At 43.2% G+C, this 24,673-nt stretch overlaps 1 protein-coding gene across 6 annotated transcripts in view; it reads left to right on the top strand.

Annotated features, from left to right (window-relative positions):
- FAT1 (FAT atypical cadherin 1) overlaps positions 1-24,673 on the top strand; it is a 147,792-nt gene that overhangs the window by 108,149 nt on the left and 14,970 nt on the right. For all 6 annotated transcript variants that reach the window (XM_008977165.4, XM_063604042.1, XM_063604041.1 and 3 more), the window contains exons 10-20: positions 4,885-8,952; positions 9,458-9,654; positions 12,346-12,499; positions 13,347-13,580; positions 14,932-15,321; positions 16,529-16,743; positions 17,224-17,361; positions 20,342-20,485; positions 22,711-22,908; positions 23,308-24,109; positions 24,251-24,382. In XM_008977165.4, coding sequence (XP_008975413.4) covers positions 4,885-8,952; positions 9,458-9,654; positions 12,346-12,499; positions 13,347-13,580; positions 14,932-15,321; positions 16,529-16,743; positions 17,224-17,361; positions 20,342-20,485; positions 22,711-22,908; positions 23,308-24,109; positions 24,251-24,382 — 6,672 coding nt within the window. The remainder of the gene's footprint in view (positions 1-4,884; positions 8,953-9,457; positions 9,655-12,345; positions 12,500-13,346; positions 13,581-14,931; positions 15,322-16,528; positions 16,744-17,223; positions 17,362-20,341; positions 20,486-22,710; positions 22,909-23,307; positions 24,110-24,250; positions 24,383-24,673) is intronic.

Genomic DNA, 24,673 nt, shown 5'->3' with positions numbered 1-24,673 from the left:
ATGCTTGCCTAGTAATTTAACGTTTCACTTTTTTGTCAGAGAGTATTTTCTCTTGAGCAGAGCAGGAAGCTCCCTAACAGTGTTGACTCATCTCATTGTAATTGGCTGAAACCTCAGAAAGAGGTGCCGTGCCCCTCCCACCCCTTCTACATTTACCTGGATTTTTGCCACTCGCCTTTAACAGGTGGATTTCCCTCATGGAATTGGGTTGAGGACTAGACCCCAGAGCTGGGGCCTGCTGGGGTGGGGCTTGAGGCAGCAAGGGCAGAAAAAAAAACAGCTGGAGCTGTGGGCCTGGACGGTTCCGGGACCCAGAGGCCAAGAGATCCAGAGTCGGGATAACAAGGGGGACCACCAGGAAGCAGTCCTGGCATAGCAGGATGTTTTTGGTCTGTTTTCCACTGCCATTCCCTCATTCATTCATTCATTCATTCTGTGGGCTGATGAAGCTCGTTTTATGTGTCAGGTGCCATGTTGGTCACTCATTCATTCATTCTGTGGGCTGATGAAGCTCGCTTTATGTGCCAGGTGCCATGTTGGTCCCTCATTCATTCATTCATTCTGTGGGCTGGTGAAGCTCACTTTATGTGCCAGGTGCCATGTTGGTCCCTCATTCATTCATTCATTCATTCTGTAGGCTGATGAAGCTCACTTTATGTGCCAGGTGCCATGTTGGTCCCTCATTCATTCATTCATTCTGTGGGCTGGTGAAGCTCACTTTATGTGCCAGGTGCCATGTTGGGAGTGTTCCTCCTGGGCATGGTAGGTAGGCGTTGCCATTGGGTCCACAATGCGTGTCTTGTAAAAGTTCCACCCCGATAGAAACAGTGCTCTGCTTTGGAGCATACAGTCTGTACAGTCAGAAGTCACGTTGCTTTAGGATGTTCCTGCTCATGCCAGATCCTCTGAAAGTGATGAAATGTTGAGAAGACAGTTTACAGTTTTCCGTTTTCTTCAGTGCCATTGTTAGTACAAGGAATATAGTCCCTTTCAGTCTTCTTAATAATGAGTTTAGAGAATTAAAATATTCCATTTAACTTGTTTTTTTTTTTTAAGTCTGTAGCTCTACATATTTAGAAATTGTCTCTCCTAGGCATTAGAATTGGTACAGGTATAGATTAACTATAGATCATGTAATCAAAATTTGAGGAAATGGAGAGTAATTTAAAAAAACTTACTGATGTGTTCTAGGTAGTTAAACTATGTTTATTTTACATATTTGAAATTTTATTTGTTTCCCTTAAAACAACCAAATCGAGTTCATTAGCCACAAATAAGATCTCATACACTGCCTGTGATTGCAGTGTTAAAATGTAGTGTAGTTAGTGCCTTGAGTAAAGATGAAGTTTTTTCCCACTGGTTGAGAAATTTGCAGTTAGAAAAACAGTGCATTCCATTTGTGCATGCCTGAGTACTTCAATAAAGTAATTCTGTCATAGACAAACTGACTGGGTTTATGTAGGAGAAAATGTTAAACTTCCCCTTAGCTTTCACATAATTGTCAACAACTGGGTGGTTAAAATATGATTGTTGGTGTCTGAGTAGAAGCATGTGCATTCTTTGAATGCTTCTAATGACTGACAGGATTAGGAATCTGGTATTTGGAGAATGGAACTCCCTCCTCCATGAATAGATAATACCAATGGCCTATTCTGGCATAGAATTAGGACTTTTAAGATGCTATTTTTATAGTTTTGGTAATATAAAAATTATGCTCAGCAGTTACTTTGTAGGAGACCACTACCATTAAAATGCAGTAGAATTTTGTGGAGGGGGTGTGTGCATGTGTTGGAGATAGAGGTGGACATCTGTTGGAATAGTACAGACTATAAAATGTTCATACAAATGCCTTTCATTTAAGTTTATTCATAATTATCTGCTTCTAATTTGTGTCAGATTACATTTAAAGTTCAAAAAGACTAGTTATAAATTCAGTACGTAACACTGCATGTTTAATTAGCAGCAATTAATTGAGTAAAAGGTTTGGTCTGATTAGGAGTATTCAGGGAAAAAGGAATTAATTAAGAGATATTTTCAATAACCATTGAGTTATATGCTGGAGACATGTCAGTGCCATACTCTGGTTTGTGTGTTTTCTTCTTACATCTTTTTAAAAAAGTAGATTATTAGAGCACTACTTCTAAACCATTTTAATACCTGGAAATAGAAGACACTCCATAAATAAATACACTTATTGATTAGAATTGGTTTTCCTCCCCGAACTTAAGTTAAATATAATTGCCTTGAGAGTCAACGGAGGGTGCCACTCTGCCAGTCAGCGGGCCCCAGCTGAACATCCAGCGTGTGTCCACAGGGGAAGAAACAGACTCCCCTTCACAGTTCTGTGTAATATACTTAATAGCTTAAGAGTAAAAATTAGCCTGTTTGTCTAGATAATTGCCCTGTTCCCATACAGGGAGCAATTTAAAGTTGTTTAAAAACCACTCGTATTGTAGCTAAAGTCAGTGAATAAGCCCCCAGCCTCGCACAGACCTTTTCTGCCACCTTAGGAAGCCATTCAACAGCACCAGTGCACCTCAGTGTCTGTGAATGTACCTGTTGTTAGGCCAGGCAGGGGCACTTTCTACCACTCAGCAGGCAGCCCTCATTGTTTCTTCACATAAACGCGATGCTGCTTTCCCATCTGCAAATCTGATGATTTCTGCCTTAATCTATATGGATGTGGGATTCATGTATCCCATCATGAGCTGGGTTCCTGTTTAACCTTGTTATCAGTGACATGCTCCAAGCTGTGTTCATCAGAGTCATGGTGCCCCAGATAATAGAGGATGTTTCTGAATCTTGCATGGCCGATAAAGAGCAAGGTTGTAATCCATGCTGTAAGGAAAACACAGGGCGATGAGACAGGAACAGTAAGAATAGCGGGAGAAGACTCTTGCAGGAGAGGATGCGTCAGACACTGGGGCTCTGAGATGAGTGTGCTGTCCTGATTGAGGGCAAAGAGAATGCCCACTTGGCTGGAGGGCAGGGAGCAAGTTTTGCAGAAAGCAGTGTGTTCTAGCAGCACCAGCCTCCTCCACAGCAGATAGTCTCTTCGTTCCTCCACATGAGGCCTTGCATATTTGAAGCTTCATTGGCAAGATAAGATTATCCTGTACAAAATAAGAGAGAAGTGGATATAGAAGAATGAATATAAAATATGGTAGGTCAGCTGGTGAGTGCAGACATAGAGAAGTCTGAGGGGCAAGGGTGAAGAGAGTCACCATGGCTGCCCCAGTCTCCTGTGTCAGGCCAGGCAGTCAGTCACAATTTCAGACAGTGAGGGTGATGTACAGGTGGGATGAGAAAAGGATCTTGGCGTTCTGACGACGGCCAAAAATGCAATCAGGAAGGACCTGGGATCACTGACTCATAAGTACAGACAGGCCGGAAATTAGTGTCTCAAAAGCCTGGCAGAGGCAGCAGGACCCAGTTCTCGGCCAGGGTTCAGCTCAGAGCGTCAGGGCCTAGAGAAATCCTGGGCCTCCACCCTGTTGCAGACTGAGGCGCTGCCTTGGGGCTCGGATGCAGAGCCAGTAAGACTTAATGAAAAGCAGGCTGGATCTGGTCTCTAAAAAATGGCCGTGGATTTTTGGAAAATGTATGAAAGGAAGGAAGTGAAGACTGTAGAGGAAGTGTTTCCTGTTAATGATGTGGAGAACGAAGTGCTTGCTGAATCCCTGGTATGTAGCTCACACTGAGCAGTTCCGGTCTGTGAAATGCCACACTCGTGGCAAACCTAGAGCAAGAATCTGAGAAAGCAGTTAAGTGGCAAGTGAGCTTTGTTTTGGGTAAGTGTAATAGTTCATTTGGGGAAAATAAATTCTGTGCTATGACAGGGATGGTGAATTCTGGGTGCTTGTTCATGAAACAGAAAAAGGATGGGCTCGTGGATGGATTAAACCTGAGAGCCTGCAACGCCACCCTGATTTATCCAAAAGGGCTGTAGAGAACTGCTTGTTTCTTTGAAGATTCAGTCGATGATACAAAATTATACAATATTCTGGAGTTGTGGTTGCAGCTAAAGATACATACAGTATAGCCTGAAAAGGTCCAAAGAAAAGGAGGTAAAACACTCTATCTTTGAGCAGCCTCTCAGCTTCAGCACTGCTGACATTTAGAACCAGATATTTTTTGTTGTGCAGGGCTGTCCTGTGCGTTGTAGGCTGCTTAGCAACACCCCTGGTCTCCACCCACGAGACGCCAGGAGCACCCTCTTCCGACAAGTAGTGACAACCAAAAATGTCTGCAGGCATTACCAGATGTCTCCTGGGGAGCAGAATTGCCCCCAGGGGAAAACCACTGACCTAGAGGATAAGTTGACCTGAAAAAGATAAGAAAGGAATGTTGTTGCAATCTTCAAAACCTGTAAAGTGGGGTGGGTTACACACATTTATCCATGGACAATTGTCTCTTGAAGCTTGATGTCAATTTCTTACTGAATCAAAATCTTTCGTAATGAATACAAATCTTAAGAATTTGTAAGTCATAACCGTTGAAAATACAAATGTGGTCCAGAAGTGTTTTGAGGGACTCCTGGAAAGTGACTCACTCAACTGCTTTGTGGAAGGATAGCCTTGTCTTTCCACCACACATTCCCAGTGCAGCCGAGAGAGGGAGTTTTGGCTTCGCTAAGAGCAGAGTGCTGTTTCTTCTGTTTTTTGTTTTTCATCATTTATGGACAAAATTCTGTAAAGTATACCTGGTTTTAGGTGGATAAAAATAAAACAAGTTGAAGGTTCCGTTCAAATATTGACATCCCCTGAGTTTCTGCTTAATTTCAGAATATAATTTTTAAGGATACGTTTGTTTCTGTTTCTCTAACTACTACTTCTACTGCCCCTTCTGTTTTTCTCTAACATGTATCTTTTCCTCTCCTTCCAGGAAATATTGGAAATTCTTTTATGATTGATCCTGTCTTGGGCTCTATTAAAACTGCCAAAGAATTAGATCGAAGTAACCAAGCGGAGTATGATTTAATGGTAAAAGCTACAGATAAGGGCAGTCCACCAATGAGTGAAATAACTTCTGTGCGTATCTTTGTCACAATTGCTGACAACGCCTCTCCGAAGTTTACATCAAAAGAATATTCTGTTGAACTTAGTGAAACTGTCAGCATTGGGAGTTTCGTTGGGATGGTTACAGCCCATAGTCAATCATCAGTGGTGTATGAAATAAAAGATGGAAATACAGGTGATGCTTTTGATATTAATCCACATTCTGGAACTATCAGCACTCAGAAAGCCCTGGACTTTGAAACTTTGCCCATTTACACATTGATAATACAAGGAACTAACATGGCTGGTTTGTCCACTAATACAACGGTTCTAGTTCACCTGCAGGATGAGAATGACAACGCACCAGTTTTTATGCAGGCAGAATATACAGGACTCATTAGTGAATCAGCCTCAATTAACAGCGTGGTCCTAACAGACAGGAATGTCCCACTGGTGATTCGAGCAGCTGATGCTGATAAAGACGCAAATGCTTTGCTTGTATATCACATTGTTGAACCATCTGTACACAGACATTTTGCTATTGATTCTAGCACTGGTGCTATTCATACAGTACTAAGTCTGGACTATGAAGAAACAAGTATTTTTCACTTCACCGTCCAAGTGCATGACATGGGAACCCCACGTTTATTTGCTGAGTATGCAGCGAATGTAACAGTACATGTAATTGACATTAATGACTGCCCTCCTGTGTTTGCCAAGCCATTATATGAAGCATCTCTTTTGTTACCAACATACAAAGGAGTAAAAGTCATCACAGTAAATGCTACAGATGCCGATTCAAGTGCATTCTCACAGTTGATTTACTCCATCACCGAAGGCAACATCGGGGAGAAGTTTTCTGTGGACTACAAGACTGGTGCTCTCACTGTCCAAAACACAACTCAGTTAAGAAGCCGCTACGAGCTAACCGTTAGAGCTTCCGATGGCAGATTTGCCGGCCTTACCTCTGTCAAAATTAATGTGAAAGAAAGCAAAGAAAGTCACCTAAAGTTTACCCAGGATGTCTACTCTGCGGTAGTGAAAGAGAATTCCACCGAGGCCAAAACATTAGCTGTCATTACTGCTATTGGGAATCCAATCAATGAGCCTTTGTTTTATCACATCCTCAACCCAGATCGCAGATTTAAAATAAGCCGCACTTCAGGAGTTCTGTCAACCACTGGCACGCCCTTCGATCGTGAGCAGCAGGAGGCGTTTGATGTGGTTGTAGAAGTGACAGAGGAACATAAGCCTTCCGCAGTGGCCCACGTTGTCGTGAAGGTCATTGTAGAAGACCAAAATGATAATGCGCCGGTGTTTGTCAACCTTCCCTACTACGCCGTTGTTAAAGTGGACACTGAGGTGGGCCATGTCATTCGCTATGTCACTGCTGTAGACAGAGACAGTGGCAGAAACGGGGAAGTGCATTACTACCTCAAGGAACATCATGAACACTTTCAAATTGGACCCTTGGGTGAAATTTCACTGAAAAAGCAATTTGAGCTTGACACCTTAAATAAAGAATATCTTGTTACAGTGGTTGCAAAAGATGGAGGGAACCCGGCCTTTTCAGCGGAAGTTATCGTTCCGATCACTGTCATGAATAAAGCTATGCCTGTGTTTGAAAAACCTTTCTACAGTGCAGAGATTGCAGAGAACATCCAGGTGCACAGCCCTGTGGTCCACGTGCAGGCTAACAGCCCGGAAGGCCTGAAAGTGTTCTACAGCATCACAGACGGAGACCCTTTCAGCCAGTTCACTATTAACTTCAATACTGGAGTTATCAATGTCATAGCTCCTCTGGACTTTGAGGCCCACCCGGCATATAAACTGAGCATACGCGCAACTGACTCCTTGACGGGCGCTCATGCTGAAGTATTTGTGGACATCATAGTAGAGGACATCAATGATAACTCTCCCGTGTTTGCTCAGCAGTCTTATGCGGCGACCCTGTCTGAGGCATCTGTAATTGGAACATCTGTTGTTCAAGTTAGAGCCACCGATTCTGATTCAGAACCAAATAGAGGAATCTCATACCAGATGTTTGGGAATCACAGCAAGAGTCATGATCATTTTCATGTAGACAGCAGCACTGGCCTCATCTCACTACTCAGAACCCTGGATTACGAGCAGTCCCGGCAGCACACGATTTTTGTGAGGGCTGTTGATGGTGGTATGCCCCCGCTGAGCAGTGATGTGATTGTCACGGTGGACGTTACCGACCTCAATGATAATCCACCACTCTTTGAACAACAGATTTATGAAGCCAGAATTAGCGAGCACGCCCCTCACGGGCATTTCGTGACCTGTGTAAAAGCCTATGATGCAGACAGTTCAGACATAGACAAGTTGCAGTATTCCATTCTGTCTGGCAACGATCATAAACATTTTGTCATTGACAGTGCAACAGGGATTATCACCCTCTCAAACCTGCGCCGGCACGCCCTGAAGCCATTTTACGGTCTTAACCTGTCAGTGTCTGATGGAGTTTTTAGAAGTTCCACCCAGGTTCATGTAACTGTAATTGGAGGCAATTTGCACAGTCCTGCTTTTCTTCAGAACGAATATGAAGTGGAACTAGCTGAAAACGCTCCCCTACATACCCTGGTGATGGAGGTGAAAACTACGGATGGGGATTCTGGTATTTATGGTCACGTTACTTACCATATTGTAAATGACTTTGCCAAAGACAGATTTTACATAAATGAGAGAGGACAGATATTTACTTTGGAAAAACTTGATCGAGAAACCCCAGCGGAGAAAGTGATCTCAGTCCGTTTAATGGCTAAGGATGCTGGAGGAAAAGTTGCTTTCTGCACCGTGAATGTCATCCTTACAGATGACAATGACAATGCACCACAATTTCGAGCAACCAAATACGAAGTGAATATCGGGTCCAGTGCTGCTAAAGGGACTTCAGTCATTAAAGTTCTTGCAAGTGATGCCGATGAGGGCTCCAATGCCGACATCACCTATGCCATTGAAGCAGACTCTGAAAGTGTAAAAGAGAATTTGGAAATTAACAAACTGTCCGGCGTAATCACTACAAAGGAGAGCCTCATTGGCTTGGAAAATGAATTCTTCACTTTCTTTGTTAGAGCTGTGGATAATGGGTCTCCATCAAAAGAATCTGTTGTTCCTGTCTATGTTAAAATCCTTCCACCGGAAATGCAGCTTCCAAAATTTTCAGAACCTTTCTATACCTTTACAGTGTCAGAGGACGTGCCTATTGGAACAGAAATAGATCTCATCCGAGCAGAACATAGTGGGACTGTTCTTTACAGCCTGGTCAAAGGGAATACTCCAGAAAGCAATAGGGATGAGTCCTTTGTGATTGACAGACAGAGCGGGAGACTGAAGTTGGAGAAGAGTCTTGATCATGAGACAACTAAGTGGTATCAGTTTTCCATACTGGCCAGGTGCACTCAAGATGACCATGAGATGGTGGCTTCTGTAGATGTTAGTATCCAAGTGAAAGATGCAAATGACAACAGCCCGGTCTTTGAATCTAGTCCATATGAGGCATTCATTGTTGAAAACCTGCCAGGGGGAAGTAGAGTAATTCAGATCAGGGCATCTGATGCTGACTCAGGAACCAACGGCCAAGTTATGTATAGCCTGGATCAGTCACAAAGTGTGGAAGTCATTGAATCCTTTGCCATTAACATGGAAACAGGCTGGATTACAACTTTAAAGGAACTTGACCATGAAAAGAGAGACAATTACCAGATTAAAGTGGTTGCATCAGATCATGGTGAAAAGATCCAGCTATCCTCCACAGCCATTGTGGATGTTACCGTCACCGATGTCAACGATAGTCCACCACGATTCACGGCCGAGATCTATAAAGGGACTGTGAGTGAGGATGACCCCCCAGGTGGGGTGATTGCCATTTTAAGTACCACGGATGCCGATTCTGAAGAGATCAACAGACAAGTTACATATTTCATAACAGGTAAAAAAAATTCACACCAAACAGTTTAATTAATTTAAAATGATTTTTAGAAGCATAAAGTATACGATCTGTATTGTATGGAAATTGGGGATTTAAGGGATGATTTTAGTTAAAAATATCTAAAATAATAAGTAGAAATAACATCTGTTGAGCCTCATTTCAAGCTTGTTACCTGAGCAAAGCTACCAGTTGTTTCATTAGACTGTTTTTGATTTTTGTGACTCATTCTTTTGAACCTTATACTTAGTGTATAATAAATTAAAAACATCTATAGTTTTAATGCAGGCTAAATGATTATTTAGTAGTCTTAATGCTATGTTTATACATTTTAATGCTGCCCTTGTTTTTGTAAATTGGAAGGCTAATATATGCCAAATTAATTCTTTTAATACTCAATTCTTTTAAACGATAACATTATACATCTTTTGTACAGTTTATTTTTTCTGTTACTTATTTTTATCCTTTCAACAAATTTGACTATCATCTTCCTCCATTGATTTAATAGGAGGGGATCCTTTAGGACAGTTTGCTGTTGAAAATATACAGAATGAATGGAAGGTATATGTGAAGAAACCTCTAGACAGGGAAAAAAGGGACAATTACCTTCTTACTATCACGGCAACTGATGGCACCTTCTCATCAAAAGCGATAGTTGAAGTGAAAGTTCTGGATGCAAATGACAACAGTCCAGTTTGTGAAAAGGTAAGCAGCTCTTCCCTCACATTTGCGTGTTATGAATTTCAATTTCTTAATTCTTTCAATGGGACCATCATTTGGCGCTGTGGTGTAATTCACATGTGTTTTATGATCACTTACTGATTAAGCAGAGGTGTTAAATGGGGTAAGACTTGGAAAAGCTTCAGAACTATTTGCGGGAATGCTCAATAAATCAAAAGCCTCATTCTAGAAAACTAAATTACGGACAGGACTCCAGTTGCATCCAACATTGAAAATGCTCTGTAACCTTTTCATGAGGGGATTCTCTTAATATGGGGATACAGCTGTTTTGGGAGAAGGATCTGACGGGAAACAAAGTGCCGACGTGCTGTGAGACACTGTTTTGGGGGCATCTGCTCTTCTGCACGCTGGAGAAGCTCAGAGGTGGACAGCGTGCTTCCTGCATCTGCGCAGCTCACCATTCAGGGAGAACTAAAAGTAGACGTAGGAAGGGCTGCTCCCTCCAAGGTTAGATGAGGGCATGTGGCTCGAGCAGGGGTGGTCCCTGGGGCCAGAGGGTGAGAAGGGCTGCCCAGAGCAAGGGCTGGCTCAGCTTCGGGGGGCAGTAAGTGGGTCGTCAGGAGTGGGTGGGGAGGGGCCGTGGAGTGTGAGGAGGGATTGTGGGAGTAGCCACTGAGTTTGCCAGAAGTGGGGAATCTACACTGAGAGTCTTGGAAAAGGGTGAACTGGATTACAGTGGGCAGTGGCGGTCGTTCCAGGGGATTTGAACTCGATCCTAGAGAAAATAGGGACTTGGAGCCTTTTATATCGGTAAGGTAGAGATGACATGAGACGAGTTCCTTAAGCTTAGTTTGGAAGCATCGTTCCCATTATTTAGACAGGGAGGAGTGGATGCAAGGGGGCCCTGGAAAGGCAGAGGTGGGGAAGGAGTGAAAGGACCAAAGCCACCACCGAGGAAGACCATCTGGTGTGACAGCCAGCCAGCATGCCATGGAGCCCGACTTTCTACATGAGTAGGGGGAGCGACCAAGGCCGTGGCAAAGAGGAGTCTGAGCCGGGGGCTGGTTTTAGAGGAGTTCCGTGTTGAGTTGCAATTCCAGTTTGCTAAAGTAATGACACATACAGTTGACCATGTTTTTTAGACATTGAGAGATGGCGAGATGTTGGATGGGTATTAGGGAAAGGTGTGGAAACTTGGCGTTGTCTCTGGATAGCAGAAAATTGACTTCGAGAGGATACTAACAAAAGGGAAAAAGAAGAGAGAGCTATTTCCAAAGGGAGAAGGGGGCTGAGCTGGAAGGAAGAGGAGGACACCAGTGCAGTGCCAACCTGGGTTGGGGAGAAGAGGACTCTGGGGAGGCAGGGTGGCGAGTGGAGCTGGGATGTTTGGGATGCGAAACAGACCATTTGGGTCCCGTGATGCTGTGTAGGTGGCGGTCTTGGTAGCAGGACGTGGATGGATGCCTGATGGCAGATCAGAGAGTGAAGTGATGAAGAAATAGACCTGCCCAGGGAAGAAGGCCGAGAGTGACAGGGAGGAGGAATGTGCTGGGCCAGGAGAAGGCTGGGTAGAGAGGAATGTGATTGTGAAGAGGGTGGAGGAGTTGGAACCCACCACAGGTTCTGTGAGTCTGAGATGCTCGTGGCTATGGAAGGTGATAGGGCTGTTCTCAGGGAAAGACTTAAGATGGAAGAACCCTTATATTCAGTCATGAGCGGGGGGGGAACTTCTGAGGGATGAGGAGTTAATTCCAGTTCTTATTTGTACTTTATGTTTTCAGAAGGGGTGCGACATTCTCCCTCTCTTACAGCAACTGTCTTTGGTTGTTTTTTAGCCCTTTGATATTATTTCAATACAATACTCTATCATCCTCAGGAAGAAGACTGGGACACTAGATCATTTAAATTCATCCTGTTATGAAATACTCTTTTTCCTGAGTCCTTTTTCATGGAGTACTTTTCCATGAGTACTTCACTGGTAGTTGAGTTCAGATTAAGAAAATCAACAGAATCTTAATCTTTTTGTCTTAGGTTTTAATTTATGGCATGGATTTCTAAATAATTGGAACTGGAAACAAGTGTTCACCGTGTTTGAGCATGAGGGCAGATGTGAGGAGAGAGGGCACCAGGATCACGCAGGGCAGTAGAAGGGGCTGAAGACAGGGCACCAGGATCACGCAGGGCAGTAGAAGGGCCTCAGCCTTCATCAGAGTCCCTTCTGTGGCCTTCGAGAATCTTCGTTTTCTCCCATAACATGAAACTTGCTTCTCTCTTAACTGCAGTTATTTATGTTAGGAACATTTGCAAAAAATAAATTCCTGTATTTGGAAATAAGCAGATATGATATGACAGATATTTATTCTCTGCAGTTTTTAGGTAAATACGGAGCACTACTTACATTTTCGATTAGTACTTACGTTTTCTCATAAGGATTTGAATATGAAATCAGCTTAATGACATACAATAGCATTTTGTAGGTTAAACGTCAGGCCAGGCTCTTTCAGGGATGTGGAGCTGGTGGCTGCTCCACGGCTCCTCCTTGTTTCACATGTGTTTTATGAGAAAAATCGTTTTCAAAGCTTTTGGGATTTTATCTTTAGTGATTTCCCATGTTTTCTGTGGTCAAAGATGAATGATTTCTTTTCCGTTATTCCCTTGATGTTTGTGCTGCCTGTTAATGTTTTTATGTCACGTTTTTGTTTAAACTCTTTGCAGACTTTATATTCAGACACTACTCCTGAAGACGTCCTTCCTGGAAAATTGATCCTGCAGGTCTCTGCTACAGACGCAGACATCCGCTCTAACGCTGAAATTACTTACACGTTATTGGGTTCAGGTGCAGAAAAATTCAAACTAAATCCAGACACAGGTAATGATGGAGTTTGGGACAAAATAAATTGTATATTCCAACAGTATCATATATGTGGGTGATTTTAGATCACACACAAAATTTGAAATGACATTTTGCCCTTTTCAAATGTATTCTGATGCTCCAAAGTTGACACCTCTTAGAAATCTTACCAGCAATTTAGTGCGTAAAATTCGAGGTGAGATTTTTTAAAAAACAGCAAGAATATCACCTAATTGAACAAAGGATTTAAAATTTAGAAGGCGTTTATACCACTTGTTTAAAAAAAAAACCCTCAGAAGTTAAAATATAACTCAAGCTTTCTGCTTTTTATCCATTTTATTTAAATAGCATATTTTCTTGAATTGGTGACCATAAATTTATAACTTAGCATAATTTAGAATTTTCATAAACAAAATGATTTCTGGGATTTTATTTATTTTAAAATAGAGTTGTTTTCCTTTTGTATTTTGGTAAAATTGGGATCAACTAAGTTTCCTGTTAAGCCTTTTTATTTTCTTCCTAAAGAACTAATTGTGAACATGTGAATCTAATTTTTGAGTCAATTTAAACATTTTTTAAATTTTGGTAAATTTGGTAGCTGTTTCACCTGTGCAATCTTATACACAAGGTGAGAGGCCTTGGCCTCAGACCTGCAGGACTTAAAGAGCTAGCACCTGGCGGGGTTGGAGACCTGGAGCTCACTGCCTCTTGCAGCTGTTGAATCTGTCATTGATAATACTGGTCTCAAGAGGAAGGCTGTGAATACTCAGACTAAGTAATTGAAAGACAAAAGGGGAGGAAATAAGATGTACAACTGCAGGTCACGTCTTAAATTACAAGTGAGTCCATTTGTTTTTGTTTGTAGGTGAACTGAAAACGTCAACCCCCCTTGATCGTGAGGAGCAAGCTGTTTATCATCTTCTCGTCAGGGCCACAGATGGAGGAGGAAGATTCTGCCAAGCCAGTGTTGTGCTCACGCTAGAAGACGTGAACGATAATGCCCCCGAATTCTCTGCCGATCCTTATGCCATCACCGTGTTTGAAAACACAGAGCCCGGAACGCTGCTGACAAGAGTGCAGGCCACGGATGCCGACGCAGGTATCTCCCGGGGATGCTCTTGCCTGACGCTGCTCACTGAGATCCTAGGAGCCTCTGTTTCAAAAACACCCCAGATTCAGCCTGTGCCACTCACTCCACCTCATGCATGTTCCATAGCCCTTCCTTGTGGAAGGAAATCTTTAGAATAATTAATTAATTTTTAATGAATATTTAGAGTTCCAAAGTTGTGCCCAGTGAACCTACTGCTGTGAGGTATCTAAAGTTCTGGTTACTGAATATTAACTGATCTTCATATCCCATTGAATTAATCAGTGATGTGTTATTTTGTAAATAAACCATTGGGGACAGAGAGAGCTTTTAGCCTCATTGCAACATAAGGGAAGCAAATGCTTTATTATAGGTTTACAAACCTTTCAAAATTTTTTTAGAGAAAATTGGACTATAGAATGTATATTTGTAGCATTTGATAGCAGAGAATAACTTCTTCAGTCATACCACAGGTTGCGTATTCCTTATTTATTATAGTTGGAACTAGAAGTATTTTTGGATTTTTAGATATTTTTCAGATTTTGGAATATTTGCATTATGTACTTATCAGTTGAGTATCCCAACTCCAAAAATCTGAAATCCGAAATGCTCCAATGAGCATTTTTTTTTAAAGCATCGGTTCTGCACTCATAAAGTTAATAGATTTTGGAGCATTTCAAATTCCAGATTTTCAGTTTAGGGATACTCATGCTGTGATTCTGAGAATTTCGGAAGAATAGCAAAAATGTTGCTTTTCAGATCTTTGTCACCAAAGCTCAATGATAAACAGATTTGATTTGTAAAGGTTTGTTAGGTACTGTATTATTGGCTCCTATATGAAATAGTCTAAGAAGCCAGATTCCCATGAAATTATATTTACATTTGTTTTAACAGAGTAAGTTGTTAATCAAAAATCAAAAAAGTTTACCTTTTAAAGGTCATAGTCATACAAATTTGCAAATAATGTGTATTAGCATTTACCCTTCTAAAAAAATTTTCTACCTGTTTGTTTGTTTTTTTAAAAAAAAGTGTTGGCCGGGTGCGGTGGCTCACGCCTGTGATCCTGGCACTTTGGGAGGCCAAGGCGGGTGGATCACGAGGTCAGGAGTTCAAGACCAGCCTGGCCAACATGGAGAAACCCCGTCTCTAATAAAAATACAAAAATTACAGTGTGTCTGTAACCCCAGCCACTCGGGAGGCTGAGGCAGGAGAATTGCTTGAACCTGGGGGACAGAGGTTGCAGTGAGCCAAGATCACGCCACTGCACTCCAGCCTGGACGACAGAGGGAGACTCCATCTCAAAAAAAAAAAGTGTTAAACTTTTTTATTTAAAATCTTTTGACATGTTTTTATGTCTTCATAGGATTAAATCGGAAGATTTTATACTCACTGATTGACTCTGCTGATGGGCAGTTCTCCATTAACGAATTATCTGGAATTATTCAGTTAGAAAAACCTTTGGACAGAGAACTCCAGGCAGTATACACCCTCTCTTTGAAAGCTGTGGATCAAGGCTTGCCAAGGAGGCTGACTGCCACTGGCACTGTGGTTGTATCAGTTCTTGACATAAATGACAACCCCCCTGTGTTTGAGTACCGTGAATATGGTGCCACCGTGTCTGAGGACATTCTTGTTGGAACTGAAGTTCTTCAAGTGTATGCAGCAAGTCGGGATATTGAAGCAAATGCAGAAATCACCTACTCAATAATAAGTGGAAATGAACATGGGAAATTCAGCATAGATTCTAAAACAGGTAACCTACCATGTATCTGAGAGGAAACCCTTCATTCCACCAAAAAAACTAGATTTGCTTAACCATGTTGCCTTATATTAAGTGACCCTGTGTTGTCAGTAGATGTTCTAAAAAAGGTAAATCAAGTTTTCTTTTAGTTATTTACAGTGGGATTGAATGTTGTTTGGAAGACTTCAGATTATAGTTCTACTTAATACATTTTGGGCATGTTCATTATAAAATACAAGCAAATTAACTTAAAATAGAAAAAGCAGCATGTTCTATTAGTTTAGTTGAGATGTAAGGTATAGCAAGTTAGTAAAGATAAGAATAGGGGATAGTAGAGGTCCTTATGTAATCAGACTCATGGATGGTAACTTCCCAAGTGAAATAGTAATTCCAGTCTTTTTTATTTTAGTTTCTGTAGTGGGCTTCTGATAATATATTAAGTTGACTTCGTTATCATGCTAGTTATCTATAACAGTTGGAGTACTTTGAATCACACTTAGGGAAAGATTGCCAACAAGCTCAAAAGGCATAGGAACTGTTGACTCCTGCTGCGTGAATGCTTCATCGTCTTGCTAACCTGTGGCCTAAAATAGTCCTAAGTCTTAAAACAGTGTAGAAAGTTGCTCCATTCAAATTTATATTTATATAATTTATATTTATAATAAAATTATTTTTAGGGCTCTTTAGGACTAGAATGATGTGAAAGATGTTAAAAGGAATTGTTAAAAGGATTTTTAAAAATGAAAGGATGTAAATAAAGGGTTATCTAGAAGTTAAAAGGATATAAATCTCCATTTTAAAAATATGAGAAGGAAAATATTTTAAAAAGATGAGACAGAAAATGAAACTGAAAGACACAATAGAATTTTTACGTTTTTATTTTGTTGATTAAACTAGAGTGAAGTCGAGTGAGCTATGGTATGGAAGGGATGATACAATCATCATGTTTATAATAAGCAGGGATGTAGGTGGTGTTGACTGGGAAAACAATTTAAATATCATGAAGAATATCATGAAAATTAAGAGAAATAAAGATCCAGGGATGGGCAGATTCATAGTTTTTAATTGTTGAATTAAGAAAATAGGAAACATACATAAATGGTAAGTAAACTTTTGAAGTGAAAACTAAATGTACTCAAAAGCATTCATCTATTTCAGTCATAGTGGGAAAATGTGGTGGCATTGCAGAATGCTGGAAGTAATTTTGATTTCTATTCAGGGGCCGTATTTATCATTGAGAATCTGGATTATGAGAGCTCTCATGAGTATTACCTAACAGTAGAGGCCACTGATGGAGGCACGCCTTCACTGAGCGACGTTGCCACTGTGAACGTTAATGTAACAGATATCAACGATAATACTCCTGTGTTCAGCCAAGACACCTACACGACAGTCATCAGTGAAGATGCCGTTCTTGAGCAATCTGTCATCACGGTGTGTATTTTTTCCCCATTACAGTGAAAACTGTGTATCTTCTGGATCTTTGCAAAAGTTTTTAGTAAAATCAATCTAGTTTTTGTAGCGGCCTTTGTAAGTATTTTGGAGATTTGAAAGTGTCTTTTGTTAGGCCAACCGATTGCTGACTTTGTTATGAATAATTGTGTTAAAACAGCTAAGCTAACCCTGTCTCTACTAAAAATAGAAAAAAAAATTAGCCAGGCGTGGTGGCGGGCGCCTGTAGTCCCAGCTACTCGGGAGGCTGAGACAGGAGAATGGTGTGAACCCAGGAGGCGGAGCTTGCAGTGAGCCGAGATTGTGCCACCGCACTCCAGCCTGAGTGACAGAGCAAGACTCCATCTAAAAAAAAAAACAACAACAAAAAGAAACAGCTAAGCTATTAATATCACAAATTTTGTGTAATAGGTTTAGGCCTCTTCTTAGCTGTCTCCTAAACAGGAGTGTGGTGTGTTCTAGGTTATGGCCGATGATGCCGATGGACCTTCCAACAGCCACATCCACTACTCAATTATAGATGGCAACCAGGGAAGCTCGTTCACAATTGACCCCGTCAGGGGAGAAGTCAAAGTGACCAAACTTCTCGACCGAGAAACGGTAAGTGAAAAAGGTTGATTTACATTGTTTACAAATCACCACATCAATAACTAGAAATGCCTTGTGCTCTTGTCTGCTGGGCGTGGCGTGAGCAGGACTGACCGCCTCGAGAACTGACGGCAACATGTAAACACTCGAAAAGCAATGACACTATGAAGATCTCAATGTGAGAAATGTGTTCCATGCTAGGATGAAGTTTGGATAATAAAGCTTTGCATTCAGGAAGGAATTACTGTTGGTTCCAGTGTTCTGAGACACTTCCTAAAGCTAGAAGCTGGGTTTTAAATAATAGCAGAGGGTTGGAAAATCATAGAGGTTGAGAGAAGGGAATTTCCAGCGAGGAATTGCATGGACACAGGCATGCAGATAGAAGCCAAGAAATATATTTAGGGGACTTTACCCAGTTGTATTGGAGTAATCATAAGAAGAAAGTAGAGTGAGATAAAATAGGAAGGTATTTTACACACAGGTTATTGGCCACATAGAAAACCAGGACCAGAGGTTTGGACCTGATGCCTCAGGCACTAGGGTATGAGCATTTGTGAGCTGAGGAAGGTCAGTTGCTCCCCTCTATCTGCAGATTCTGCATTCGTGAAGTCAACTCAACATGGATCGAAAAGTATTAGAAAAGAAAAAATGTCGGGTGTGGTGGCCTCCTCCGATAGTCTCAGCTACATGGGAGGCATAGGTGGGAGAATTCACTGAGCCCAGGAGTTGAAGACCAGCCTGGGCAACATAGTGAGACCCTGCCTCCAGAAAAAGAAAGAAAAACAATAAAAAATAACAATACAACAACAAAAAAATACAACCCTGACCCGCAGTATAACAGCCATTTACATTGCATTGATACTGTATTAGGTACTATAATCTAGAGATGACTTAAAGTGTTTGGGAGGATGTGTATAGGTTATATGCAAATACTACACCATTTTATATCAGGGACTTGAGCACCAGTGGATTTTGCTGTCTATGAATACCAAATGAAGAAACTATTTGCAAAGGAAAAATTAGAATCCACAAAGCTTAGATATGGCTCCGTGTAGAAAGCATTGGTGTCAGAGGCAGCCTGATTTTTTGGTCTTGCTTTGACTGGGTAGTACCATTAAAGAAAAGTTATGAGGTATAAACGTGTAAGGGATGGGAGAGGCTAATGAACGTGGTTTTCATTATGCTGGTTTTTAAAGGGAAATAGCATATTCATGCAGAATTACTCAGCCAGTATTTGGAGATTTTAGTCAGATTTAGAGACTGGAAAACCCTAAGTGTAGATATGGTACTTGCTGTTGAAGATGTTGATAGAAGTGACATGAGGGATTGAGATAAATATGAACAAATAAGGAGAGGCAGCAAGGCTGAACATCCACCCACCCACTTATCCAGTATCCATCCACCCATTTATCCAGTCATCCATCCATTCATCCATCCAGTTATCCATCCACCCATGCATCTCCCCACTCACCTACCCACCCATTCACCTACCCATCCATCCACCCACCGACCTGTCCACCCACCCATCTATCTAGTTATCTATTCACTCACCCATCTACATATCTATTCACTTACCCATCCATCCACCCCACCCATCCATCTATCCAGTCATGTGTCCATCCACCCACCACCCATCTATCCAGTTATCCTTCCATCCACCTACCCACCTGTCCATCTAGTTATCCATCTACCCATCTATGTGGTTACCCATCTATGTGGTTACCCATCTGCTCACCCACCCACCCATGTATCCACTTACCCATTCATTCACCCATCTATACAGTTATTCATTCACCCATTTATCCATCCACCTATCTATCCAGTTACCCATCCACCCATCTATCCATCCATCCATTCATCCATCCATTCACTCATCTGTGCAGACTTATGTCCAGGAAGGGAAGCTGAGCAGGAACTACTTCAGAGAGGTAGGCCTGTGAAGGAGAACCAAAAGAAGCCTTCGATTTGGGAATGAGAAGGACACTGGTGATGATAAAGAATGAAATCTCAGAAGAATAATGGGTGTATCTAAGATTAAAGGAATTTGGGGGGAGATAGTGATGAGATACCTCATTAAATTCTTTAATTTCTCCTTTGATGTGTGAATGTTGAGAAGGGACTTTCTAAGGATTTGGGAAGCATGCTTAGGATTGCCCCCACTGTGGGGCAGAATAAATTTAGTATCTTTGACTAAAGAACCCAGATCCTTTAATATACTTCTGTCCATTGTGAGATACCAAAGGAACTAGCCTGTGGTATTTCCCAAGCTAATGCGCCAGCAGAATTCTTTTTCATTGGAGCGTCTTGCAGGACTAACGTTCTGTAGAACATACTCTGGGATCTAGCCAGCTTTCTGGCTTCTCCCACAACTCATTCTAGAAGACAGAGCTTTATAGGGAACTGCCCTGAAAAAGAAGCTATCTCACTTGACTTTCTTTCTTTTGTGGGAGGTCCTGACAAGCTAATCCTGAGGGATTTAGACAGCTGAGTATAATCCGAGTGTGAGATTGAGGGGGAGGGTGATCTGGAGTGTCCTGAGGCGTTGGAAATGAGTCAGCGCTAAGGTGTGGGAGGCAGCTCATGTCTGTCTACTTCCACTGAGAGCAAACTTGGGGCCCTGAGGAAGGCTGCTGCCATCTTACCAAAGCAACAGCATTTGAGATATGTTAACTTCTTGTCCTAATCATTTGTATTACTTTTATGTCTTAGTTTCTGTTAATAGAACTGCAAGATAAAACACTTTTACAAAACAAGTACATATTTAAGAGGCATGAGAGAATCTAATCATTATTGGTAATTCTTGCTGTTGGGAAATGTGTATTACTTGCATGCACTCGTTTGTAGGAGGTTAGGGCATCGCTCACAGGCAGGATGCAACAGATAGTGGCAGCTCACTGGGACCTGCCCGTCAGGACTCTCAGGAGGACACTCCTCATTGGAGCTCTGTCGGCCTTGTGAAAGTGAACGTGCATTCTGTCTTTTGCCTGAAAAGATTTCAGGTTACACGCTCACGGTTCAAGCTTCTGATAATGGCAGTCCACCCAGAGTCAACACGACGACCGTGAACATCGATGTGTCCGATGTCAATGACAACGCGCCCGTCTTCTCCAGGGGAAACTACAGTGTCATTATCCAGGTGGGCTTCGAGTGCCAAGGTGGTCCTGGGGTTCTTTGAAATGAGCTTTTCCATTGGCCTCTGTTGCTTTTCTTTCTTATCCAAAGGTTTCTTTCTAGAAAAATGGGAAACGTAGAATTCAAGAAGTCGCTATCAGTATTAAAAGATGAGCATTTTAAAGATAAAGCCAAGCTTTTATCTCTTTTCTTTCCATGCTTTGATTTTTGAGATATTCTCACTGTTCTAGGATTCCTAAGAGCTTATTGCTTAATCAGACCTGCTGCCACTGGTGCTTTTCCTCTGCCCTCTCCTCCCCCTCTTGACCTTCCTCTTCCCTCCTGCTCTTCTTCTAGCCCCCAATCCTTCCTTCTCGCTCCATCTTCTACTCCACTTCCTTCACCTCACTCTTCTTCCTCCCTACTCCTCCTCCCTCCACCTCTTCTCCATTCCTCCTCCTCCTCTTCCTCCTCCCCACTCCTCCCTCCTCCCCACTCCTCCTCCCCACTCCTCCTCCCCATTCCTCCCCCCCTCCCTCCACCTCTTCTCCATTCCTCCTCCTCCTCTTCCTCCTCCCCACTCTTCCCTCCTCCCCACTCCTCCTCCCCATTCCTCCCCCCCTCCCTCCACCTCTTCTCCATTCCTCCTCCTTCTCTTCCTCCTCCCTACTCCTCCCTCCTCCCCACTCCTCTCCCCACTCCTCCTCCTCCCTCCACCTCTTCTCCATTCCTCCTCCTTCTCTTCCTCCTCCCCACTCCTCCCTCCTCCCCACTCCTCCTCCCCATTCCTCCCCCCCCCTCCACCTCTTCTCCATTACTCCTCCTCCTCTTCCTCCTCCCCACTCCTCCCTCCTCCCCACTCCTCCTCCCCATTCCTCCCCCCCTCCCTCCACCTCTTCTCCATTCCTCCTCCTTCTCTTCCTCCTCCCTACTCCTCCCTCCTCCCCACTCCTCTCCCCACTCCTCCTCCTCCCTCCACCTCTTCTCCGTTCCTCCTCCTTCTCTTCCTCCTCCCCACTCCTCCCTCCTCCCCACTCCTCCTCCCCACTCCTCCTCCCCATTCCTCCCCCCCTCCCTCCACCTCTTCTCCATTCCTCCTCCTTCTCTTCCTCCTCCCTACTCCTCCCTCCTCCCCACTCCTCTCCCCACTCCTCCTCCTCCCTCCACCTCTTCTCCATTCCTCCTCCTCCTCTTCCTCCTCCCCACTCCTCCCTCCTCCCCACTCCCCCCTCCTCCCCACTCCTCTCCCCACTCCTCCTCTTCCCTCCACCTCTTCTCCACTCCTCCTCTTCCTCCTCCCCACTCCTCTCCCCACTCCTCCTCTTCCTTCCACCTCTTCTCCACTCCTCCTCTTCCTCCTCCCCACTCTGCCTCTTCCCCACTCCACCTCCTCCCCCAACCTCCTCCCTACTCCACTTCCTCCCCATTTCACTGTCTCCACTCTTTCTCCTCCTCCCTCCACCTCGCCGCCACTCCTCATCACCCCTCCTCCTCACTACTCCTCCTCCTCCCCCTTCTCACTTTTCCTCCTCTTGTCAACCTCTTCTCTTTCTCCTCCCCACTCCTCCTCTTCCTTCCTCTCTTCCTCTTTTTTTTTTTTTTTTTCTGAGATGGAGTTACACTCATTGCCCAGGCTAGAGTGCAATGGCACGATCTCAGCTCACTGCACCCTCCACCTCCTGGCTTCAAACAGTTCTCCTGCCTCAGCCCCAAGTGCTGAGATTACAGGCGCCCGCCACCACGCCCGGCTAATTTTTGTATTTTTAGTAGAGACGGGGTTTCACCACGTTGGCCAGGCTGGTCTTGAACTCCTGACCTCAGGTGATCCGCCCGCCTCAGCCTCCCAAAGTGCTGGGATTACAGGCATGAGCCACCACGCCTGGCCTCGTCTCTTCCTTTTCTCCTCCAGTCCTCTTCTTCTCCTACACTCCTACTCCTCTCTGCTCTTCCTCCTGTCCCCCACTCCTCCTCGTTTCTGCTTCCCCTCCTCCCTCTTCCTCCTCACACATCCTTTCTTACCATGTTTCCTTCGTCAGCCTCCTTTTTCTTCCCTTTTTGCTACACCCCTTCTCCTTTCCCTCCTCCTCACCACCACACTCCCGTCTCCACCTTTCTTCTCTTCCTTTCGGATAGAGCAGTAAGGCTTTGTTTTGTATGTATTTTATATTATAGAAAACTCATGTGTCTGTCCCGTATAGATTTGGCTGTGTTCCAGGATTTTTGTTTAATTTTGTTTCTAATCTTGTGCAGGAAAATAAGCCAGTGGGCTTCAGCGTGCTGCAGCTGGTAGTAACAGATGAGGATTCTTCCCATAACGGTCCACCCTTCTTCTTTACTATTGTAACTGGAAATGATGAGAAGGCTTTTGAAGTTAACCCGCAAGGAGTCCTCCTGACATCATCTGCCATCAAGAGGAAGGAGAAAGATCATTACTTACTGCAGGTGAAGGTATGAATGGCTTTCCTTGTGGTTTGGTTGTGGATTCATAGAGAAGAGCTGCTTGGCGTGGTTCCCCTCTTCTATTTGAACAGCTTACATTTCATACAAAAACAAACTTTCATAGAATTGCTGTCTTTGTTTTTTGCCATACCTTCCATTTTTATCCCACTGTGTTTGAAGGAGCTCATTGTTTATTCTGTCATAGTCATTGACAGACCTGGGTTTCAGTGTGAATTAGTGAAGTGCTATAAAGAAATTTGTCCTTTTCTTTGATACGTTTCTTGTGTGGAGAAATGGGTATCTACCAGTTAGTAATTTTTTGGGAACTTGAGTAATACAAATGTTTTTATTGAAGAAGTTATAAACAGTGCCATAGACAAAGGTGATTTTAGTTTTCTTTTCTTGTAGGTGGCAGATAATGGAAAGCCTCAGTTGTCATCTTTGACATACATTGACATTAGGGTCATTGAGGAGAGCATCTATCCGCCTGCGATTTTGCCCCTGGAGATTTTCATCACCACTTCTGGAGAAGAATACTCAGGTGGCGTCATTGGGAAGATCCATGCCACAGACCAGGACGTGTATGATACTCTAACCTACAGTCTCGACCCTCAGATGGACAACCTGTTCTCTGTTTCCAGCACAGGGGGCAAGCTGATAGCACACAAAAAGCTAGACATAGGGCAATACCTTCTCAATGTCAGCGTAACAGATGGGAAGTTCACGACGGTGGCCGACATCACAGTGCATATCAGACAAGTCACACAGGAGATGTTGAACCACACCATCGCGATCCGCTTTGCCAACCTCACTCCGGAAGAATTCGTTGGTGACTACTGGCGCAACTTCCAGCGAGCTTTACGGAACATCCTGGGTGTGAGGAGGAACGACATACAGATTGTTAGTTTGCAGTCCTCTGAACCTCACCCACATCTGGACGTCTTACTTTTTGTAGAGAAACCAGGTAGTGCTCAGATCTCAACAAAACAACTTCTGCACAAGATTAACTCTTCCGTGACTGACATTGAGGAAATCATTGGAGTTAGGATACTGAATGTATTCCAGAAACTCTGCACGGGACTGGACTGCCCCTGGAAGTTCTGCGATGAAAAGGTGTCTGTGGATGAAAGTGTGATGTCAACACACAGCACAGCCAGACTGAGTTTTGTGACTCCCCGCCACCACAGGGCAGCGGTGTGTCTCTGCAAAGGTACTGCACGTGAGTGTATGAAAGTCGGTGTCACAGATGGTTTCAGACGGCCTTTGAAGCCTTTGATGGCTATACATGAAAGGTGATGTTCTTGAAATGTCTGTTAATTATCTTTTCCCTTTCTCCCCTCTTTGAATGAAGAGGGAAGGTGCCCACCTGTCCACCATGGCTGTGAAGATAATCCGTGCCCTGAGGGATCCGAATGTATGTCTGATCCCCGGGAGGAGAAACACACCTGTGTCTGTCCCGGCGGCAGGTTTGGTCAGTGCCCAGGTGAGAGTTGAATGGTTGGGTATACTTTTATTTTTAAAAATCAGTTTCATTGTTTCTTACCATTTTCTTCTTTATTGGAGTCTAAAAATATTGCAAAGTATGTTTATTGTAAGAAGACAGATGTGGAGATGAATAAAGAATGACAGTAGTAAGTTTTGCTTCCTCTTGTTACAGCACACCCCTTGGTTCATAGTTGGTGTCCCTCCTCCTGTGTCTTCAATGATTATATAGACATACAGCTAACAACGCAGCACCATTATGTAGCGTTTAATTTTCCTGGAAACTCAAGAG

The sequence above is a fragment of the Pan paniscus genome, chromosome 3, assembly GCF_029289425.2.
Source record: "Pan paniscus chromosome 3, NHGRI_mPanPan1-v2.0_pri, whole genome shotgun sequence".
Lineage (NCBI taxonomy): Eukaryota > Metazoa > Chordata > Mammalia > Primates > Hominidae > Pan > Pan paniscus.
The sequence above is the reverse complement of the archived record's forward strand: the minus strand, read 5'-3'. Positions and strand labels throughout refer to the sequence as shown.